This window comes from Lactuca serriola, chromosome 9 (assembly GCF_051521515.1).
Source record: "Lactuca serriola cultivar US96UC23 chromosome 9, Lser_US96UC23_V15, whole genome shotgun sequence".
NCBI lineage: Eukaryota > Viridiplantae > Streptophyta > Magnoliopsida > Asterales > Asteraceae > Lactuca > Lactuca serriola.
In genome coordinates, this window is record NC_136416.1 from 54,384,774 (window position 1) to 54,393,364 (window position 8,591).

The 8,591-nt window shown below is 32.5% G+C and overlaps 1 protein-coding gene across 1 annotated transcript; it reads right to left on the reverse strand.

The window, feature by feature from the left end:
• Positions 1-831: 831 nt before the first annotated feature.
• LOC145073867 (inactive LRR receptor-like serine/threonine-protein kinase BIR2) lies at positions 832-5,381 on the reverse strand. Its single transcript, XM_079020342.1, has 3 exons — positions 4,780-5,381; positions 2,021-4,044; positions 832-1,937 (listed from the first exon to the last, which is right to left on the reverse strand). The coding sequence occupies exons 2-3, from the start codon at positions 2,909-2,911 to the stop codon at positions 1,011-1,013; spliced, it is 1,818 nt and encodes a 605-aa protein (XP_078876468.1). The 5' UTR covers positions 2,912-4,044; positions 4,780-5,381; the 3' UTR covers positions 832-1,010.
• Positions 5,382-8,591: the final 3,210 nt, after the last annotated feature.

Below are 8,591 nucleotides of genomic sequence, written 5' to 3' on the forward strand. Positions count from 1 at the left end.
ATTTTTTTTATTTCAAAAATAAAATAAAAAATGGGGTAAGTTTTGTTAATATGCGAAAATCTAGGGATAGAAACTAGAAATTTCTGAAATTTTTGATTATCTCTTCTCCTCTAAAGTGCAGAACCCGTCGCATGCAGTGTTCCTCCTCTTTCCCTATTGGTCGTTGCCCTTCGTTGTGTGCACCACAATTGACCACGAACACGGAAGAACACAGAAGACCACGAAACGTCGGGGTGGTGTGCCCTTGGCCACCTAGACTAGGAAATAATCCTAAAACCCATAAATTTGTTAGAATGGGTTTCAACCCAAAATAGAACCGGGAAAAATTGAAAACCAAGAAACGGAACCTATAAGTTTGGGTTTGGGTTTAAAATTTTGAAAACGAAGCTTGTCGGTTTGGGTTCAATTGTAGGTCAAAACCGAGCCAAACCAACTCATGCTCGCCCCTTATAAAAAGGACACCTAGGACAGCTGAACCACAAGACATCTATGTATATGTTTGAATAAAATGATATTTATTAATGTATTAACTAGATAATTTGGTTAAAATGTGACCGTACGTATTTTAGGTTACACGGGCCGCGTAATACCGACGAGCTTCTTAAAACTATATAAATGTCTAAAAATAATGAAATATATATTTAAAAAAAAAGTTGGTGAAAAGTTGTGATGGTAGTATGCCTCCTCAAAGTGAAAGGGTGTCAAATGTTCAGCGTTTGTTGATGTTGAGTAAAAGGGTATGATGGTGGTATGCCCACTGGCCTTGGTATTTGTTCGGTTGTTACTATTTTCTGTGTAGATGCATAATTACTTGTGAAAAGTAACCGAGAATTTTTGCTTATTTGAACATAACAGACAAGGAGGAATTTACACAATTGGGTTTTGATCGAACATCTAGAGTGAAGATAGATGACGATAGAAGAAGATCACACAATATAATGTATGTGTTTGCGGTGGGTACATAATTCAACTCATTTGTACGAACAAGGATTTGAATTGTAAGAGTGATGCTACACATCTCCCTCCTTATTTTCTACATTACTAAATGAATAAACTGAAATTTCGCTTCTAGATCTTGATGCGCCAATGTCACGAATTGCTAGATACACTTGAAGCATGCTTGATGCCTCATGCCTAGGTGGATGAATGCACTTTTCTACTATTTTAAGTGTTTCATATATTTCCTCATCGAATCCTTGTCCCATTAAGCATTCATCAATCAGATTGAAGTCCCTACTGCACACATGATCTGTCAGGGAGTTGATCCATGTAGATGTTTTTCTACATATAGCCGGTTCTCTACCAGTAACCAACTCAAGCAACAAAATACCAAAGCTATAAACATCCTCCTTGAATAGACTAGAATCTAGAACCACAAAATTGCAAACACTTAAAGGGGTGCCACTACAATTCATCAAGATTATGGCGTTGCCAAAATTTGATATCCTGGGCTCAAAATTTTCATCTAGTAAGATACATTTTGATGTGATTCTAAGATGAGCTACCCGGAGGACATTGTTGTGATGCAGCCATGCAAGCCCTCGTGCTATCCCTACTGCAATCTTTAACCTTAAACTCCATCCCATTTTCTTAGTTTCTGCTTCTGGTCTACCATGTAGCCATTGATGGAGGCTTCCATTACACATGTACCTGTATACCAGAAATTTCTTTTCCATTTCAAAGCAAAAACCTAGCAGTGGCACTAAGTTTGTGTGACGCAATCTTCCTATAATTTCTATTTCTGATAAGAACTCTTTCTCAAAGCTCTCAAACCTATGGAGCCTCTTGACTACAAGCAGCAAAGCATTTGGAAACACAGCCTTGTACATGAGTCCCATGTCTCCTTGGTCAATTACGTTTTTATTGTCAAAATCATTAGTGGCCGTTTGAATTTCCATCAATCGTAGTCTGCGGATGAACTTTTCCATGGCAGTTACCTGTGTGTTAAACGAATATTAATTACTTATGCGTATTTATCTTCCTACTTTCTTGATGGGGAGAGAGGGAGAGAGGACTTTACCTTCATTTCCATGCTGTTAAGTTCTTCTTCAAATAGGATTGTGGGGCTTGTTGGAATCTGGTGATGCTTTCTTCTTATTATGTTTTTCATCAAAAGATGATAGTAACTCATGGTTCTTTTACTTGGTCTTCTCCAGTATAAGAACATAAACAACATACTTAAAAATGTAGAAAGAGATATTCCAGCCGTAAACCCTGAAAAGAAATGATGATCGAAAAAATATCTATCATCATGGTCTTCGTCCTTGCAGGATTTCAATGGACCTCCACAAAGTCCTTTATTGTTTTCATAGTTTTGTCTGGTAGCGTCGTCAAATATGGGTATGTGTCCTGACAAGTTATTGTTAGCGACACTAAATTCTTTGATGCGCTTAAGTGAAGACACGTCTAGAGGGATTTGGCCTGTTAGATTGTTATTGTCAAGCTTCAGAACATTGATGTAACTACAGTTGCCAATGGTAGGCGGAATTGGACCTGAGAGACTGTTGTTGGAGAGATCGAGAGTGCTGATGAACCCTAAAAGTTGTGCAATATTAGAAGGAATGGGTCCCGAGAGGTAGTTGTTAGAAAGATCTAATCCCGTCAAGCTTTTACAGTTTCTTATCCCCATTGGAAATGGTCCTCTGAGTCCCATGTCTGGTAGCCGAAGATTCAGAACCTTACTCTCATCAGGGTGCCAGCATTCGACACCAACAAAGGCGCCGCAGATGAAACCTTCAGTATCGTTGCTAAAATTCCAGGAAGAAAGAGAACGTAAAGGGTCTTCCAGCGATTCCTTGATAGATCTTAGGCAGCTGATGTCTGATTCAACGGCATTACTTGAAGAAAAACAAGCTAGTATGAATATTACCACTCGCAAGCACAGACTAGGAATACCGTTTCTTTTCATCATTAGTATGATGACACAGTGAATACCTTCAAGTCATATAAGGTATAGAAAATGTGTAGTCTCCTGTGGGAACCACTTCTAAGAAAAATGGGGTAATTGAAAAATGTTGTTTTAGTCCAAGTCAATGAAGTCTATAAATTAAGGGTTGGGATATTGAAGATGATGACCCCAACCCAAGCCCTCAATTTGGACTTTTAAAGCCTCTATGCTAAATGCTAATTCTAATTTGAAACTAATAAACTGAAGTTTTTTGGATTAAAAAAAAAAAAAAGTGATAGTGTAGTTATATAAACAAACAACATATATATCTTATAAGATTATGTTTAAGCAGATAATTTTGTACCCGTTTTATAGAGAACTTTGTATTCATTAACATTTAATAGCTTTTGTATTCCTCACATGATTTCTTCTGATTGGTTGAAACTTTGGATTATGGTCAAACCAAATCCTTTGATAATTCTTAATGTGTGTAATCATCTTTCCTCTTTATTTTTGTTATGTGCATGAATCTCCACATGAGCTGTAGCCTTATCACTAGATTCTTGGTTGAGTCAAATCCAGGGTCCAATGAAAATAGAGAACAGTTTTAGTGTGATCGAAATATCCACAACACCAGACTTTTGGACATATTAATCAGGAGCGAATTTTCCAATTTATGAGGAGAAAACTCTTTAATTTTTACTTTTATATTAATATTATTAAAGATCTCTATTAACTACGAATATTAATTGGAAGGGAACTGCATGCCAGCCCCCTCCTAAGATTGATTACAGAAATAAGAACAAAGAATTGTTCAAAAAAGTCCTAGATGGAGAATGTTTTTATTAATTTCAAGACCCATAGAAAAAAAAAAAAAAAAAACTTACAAATTTTCTGTATATAGATGAAATTAAATTTGGCTAGTATTGCCAAATTTCTGATTTTTAAAATTGACATTAAATTCTTCTAACTAAGCTCCTAAATAAAGATATAAAAAAATAAGAAAAAAAAACGGATATTCTCCCATTAATCACAAGTTTTAGAACATGGATTCCTAATTTTGCCTCTTGAATCAAAAGAAGATGCAACCCCTTTGATTTGTTGGTTTACTTCTGAACAAGCATCCATTACTAGGCTTCAACATCCCATCACCATACCTTCATGAACAAAAAAAGAAAACCATATTTACAGAAAAGTAATAGGAGAAAATAGCAAAGTAAATGAATTCTTCTTCATATTTTCAATCATAATTTTGGAAGAGAGCTTATTGAAATCAAAAAATAGATCATAATAAAACTTGGTCTCGAGTTCTACATGTGCTATTAATTTTTAGGAGAAATACTCAAAAGGTAAAAAAAAAAAAAAAAAAAAAAAAAAAAAAAAAAAAAAAAACCCTCAAGCTTGTTTACACAATGTAAGAAGACATTTCACGTAAATCTGAATCCGATAGATTAATAAATAAGACCAAATATCATTACTTAGAAGAAGAAAAGAAAACAAAATCTCAAAATATTAAGCACAAGGTTGAATAAAACTTTGACAAGCATTTAGTCTCGGTTTTGTTAGAAAGACTAAAGAAGTTAAGAAGATTTCCATGTCGAACTCGGCTTATGTTTAAGTGAAAATGAAATACATGATCTTTTTTTCGGACCAAGTTTTTTTCTTCTACAATAATATTGTTGATACTTGATTGTTTCCAATAATTTACTAAAAGCACATACGTTAGTCTTGGGAGTCTACTGGTTGAGGTATAAAATTCCATACATCCATGGTTTCAAAACACTAATCCGTCCAAAATATTACTAGGATTCTAGATTTATTGCCCACCATGGACACGTTCAAGGTGCGATTTACCATTTTTAAAAGCACATATGTTTGTTTGAAATACATACCGGTTTTGATTGGCTGTGGTACAAGAGCTATTATTGTTGCATAATCCGCTGCTAATCTTGGTGCTTCCAACAAAAAGCCCAGTTCTACGTTTTCGAACATCAACAGAATGCTTCATTAAACCATCCATGGATTTACTTCGAGATACCTTGTGTTTCTTGGAGCCCAATGAACTCGGGACAAACATCTTAAGAATGTAAACTCCGGTATCAAGACTCACACTCCTTGAAATTGGACGATTTTTCGTGCCTTTCTTCTTTCTCTTTGGATCAAGCTTCGTGTGATCAATTATCTCTTCCATTGTTTCCAATTTTTTTGATTGATCTGAATCTTTCATCACTATATCTTTTAAGGACAACTCGTGAAATGATTCTGGCATCAGTTCCATGAGTTCTTTTCTTCCTTCTGTCATCACAGTTGTGGAATATGGTTGATATATGGAATCAGAAAAAACGTTTTTGGAATAAAGGGGTGCTGAAAAGCCAAAAGGGATTTTGTTCTCATAATAATTTGTATTCGGGATGTTGCAAAATGTAAAATCTGTTGGGGTTTTTGGTGCAATGGAGTTTTGTTTGAAAGAAGGCGACATGTTAGATATGCTATGAGTTTGTGTTGAGGAGATGACTACTTATAGCGGGGGGCTTTATATTATTTTCGTGTATTTTAATAAAAAAGTATTTAAGATTTTAAATTTATTATAATTAGATGATATTAATTCTGTTTTTCCTAATGGATGAAAAACAATAAAACACATCAAACAAATAAAAGGTTGATATTTAGGGTATGTTCGTTAAATTTTTGAAGCTGTAGTTTTGTAAAAATGTTTGAAAAAATAGTTCTAAACTTTCTAAATGTGTAAAATGGCGTAGAACATGAAAAATATGTAGCTTTTGGATTAAAATAAAAAAAAAAAAAAAAAATCTTGAACCATGTGATTTTTAATTGGTTTTTTTTTAATTAAAGACTAAAAACTTGTACATTAATAAAAACACTTCGCTTTTAATGGATTTGCTAGGCTTATCTCCTGAATAAAATACAGGTTTATTTAATTAGTTTATGAACGTAAATTTCTATTTTGAAAAAAATATATATATATAAACAACTAATGAATCTGAAGTTAGTGGGAAAAGTTAATAACGAAAATGTTCTATCAAAATGGAAACAAAAGCCACATAAAAAGATCATGAGCTCTTTAATACAGTAAAAAAAAAGTACAAGTACATGAATAAGTCCACTTAACTAATAGGTAGCTTCTAATTTAACTACTAACTAGTGGTCTTAAGTGAGATTTATATTTATTTGTCATACAAAAAGAAATCATGAATAAAAATTAAACGTCAAAAGTATTACAATTTTTGACTAATCATGAATAAAAATTAAACGTTAAAAGTATTACAATTTCTGACTTGACATATACACTAGTAAAACATTGATTAACGTTCGAGTATCTTAAAAACTTATGAATCACAATCAATTTTATTTTTAAATAATAACTACTAACGAATATATATATATATATATATATATATATATATATATATATATATATATATATATATATATATATATATATATATATATATAGAGAGAGAGAGAGAGAGAGATTCAAATGTTTTTCACATCTATTGTGTTCAAGAATTCACCAATATAAGTTTAATAAACATTAAATGTATATTAAATAATATTCATAATTATAATTTTTTTTATGAAAACTAATTAAATTCGTCATTAATGTCAACAATAATATTTTTTTAGAATGAATTTGTATCTGAAAAAATAAGAGCATATTCTAGTAGAATGAGAGTATATATTCTACTAGAATACACTCTCATTCTTCATATTTCATACAATTTTATTGTATTTTAAGTGAGTGAGTCCTGAAAAAATGTTATAGTTAACATAAAAACCAAGATATAAATTAATTCTGAAAGAATGTTATTGCTGATATTAATGACGAATTTAATTAATTTTTATAAAAAGAAAATTATAATTATGGATATAATTTAATATACATATAATTATGGAAATCATTTAATATCTATCATTATTTAATTAAATAATTATTTAATTTTATTAAATTCCTATTGATGCATCTAACACACAATAAATGTAAAAAAACGCATTAACCTAACCCTATATATATATATATATATATATATATATATATATATATATATATATATATATATATATATATATATATATATATATATATATATAACAACTTTTATACTTTTAAAACAACTAAAATAAAAAGAATTATATATCATTAATTATTTAAAATTTATGCATATAAAATGTGTGGAATATGAGGTTAACCCAATGGACACTCCAATATAGTGGACTTGACCCGAAGTCTCTCTCTTTCAAAGTCGTCTAAGATGGGAGACTTGACAAAGTAGAAAACGCAACTCCCTTTTTTTCCATTCAAGACACAGTCAAACGGTATTGTCCATACGTCTTTTTTTATTTGTAATAAATAAATTTGAAATACTTTTTAAAATAAAAGGATACCCAAACTATTTTATTATGATACAAATTGTAATATGGTCACTGATTTATTAAGATTGAAAAGTTGATGTGTGTAGAGAAAAAATGGGTAGCAAGAGTTAGAGGTGCACAAACCGGTTTTTTTTTCAAATCGGTTCGGTTTCAATCAACGAAGTCAAAACCGGTTCACCCCACAATCAAAATAATCCGCACCTATACAAACCGGTTCGGTTTAAATTAAACCAGTTCACTACAAACCGTGACGAGTTGTCCAAATATCGTAAGTTAAATTTACACCGGTTTCTAAAGCTTCAAATCCTAAACTCATTTCATTTTTTGCAAGTTTCCACATTTCAATACAATCGTATCTTAGGGAAGTACGACTCACATGGCAATATCGCATTTAGAGAGTATCATGGATGAGTAAAGTCAATCGTTTGTTGTTGAAGTGGTCAAAAGGCAAGCATTCTTGAATCACGAACTTCACCATCCTATCATGAACTTTAGCAGCTTCGTAATTCCACAATGTAGTATCTTTTGTCATTGCTGTTTGATTATGCCCCAGCCCAAATTTCACCATGGGGCATCTCTTTGTCATATGAGTTTTCAATGTCGAATTCACTTCTTCATTGAAAAAAGCACCATATTTCTTGCATCGCGTTTTTCTTGGACCACTCAACATTAGACACAAATCAAAATTGCCCCAAAGAGCCGGATTCCCTTCATTGAAAAAAGCACCACATTTCTTTGATGCTAACAACGGTAGCATTGTTTGATGAATCTCCAACACCAACGGAAACCGAATCCATTGTTTAACTTAGAGAATATTTTTTATCAAAGAGAGTTTTTTAGAGGCTTGCTTAAGCCTAAACATCTAATACTATTTAGACTATCAAGGAATGGTAAATATGGCCAAAAGGAACCAAAAAACGAGCACGTAACAGCCATAAACGGCTATATAGACGTTAGAATAGGACAAAAAAACAGGCATTTTCGAGTTGCTGAAAAAACCGGTTCATCAGACTGGTTCAGACGAAACCAGTTCTAAGCCGATCCTAACGGTAATAATCGTGAATTCATTTAAATCGTCGGTTCGGTTCGATTCTTCTTGGCAAGGTCGGCCCATGGCATGTTTACAAGGTACATCTAAGCATGGCCCAAAAAATCAAAGGGCCCAAAATTTATATAGCATTCTTGTTACCCTATGTTTAATTGGTCCAAAACAAATAAACACATTAGGTTAAGTCAATGACACATAAGTATTCGGTCGACAGTCGACAGTCATCACGCAAGAAGGAGCGGGAAAAATAGGAAATTTCGGGAA

Bases quoted from the DNA above. Each gene is read 5' to 3' on its own strand.
- LOC145073867 (XM_079020342.1), bottom strand. From the start codon at position 2,911: ATGATGAAAAGAAACGGTATTCCTAGTCTGTGCTTGCGAGTGGTAATA. The intron at 1,938-2,020 runs GTAAAGTCCTCT...TTTAACACACAG, and splicing joins TTAACAGCATGGAAATGAAG to GTAACTGCCATGGAAAAGTT.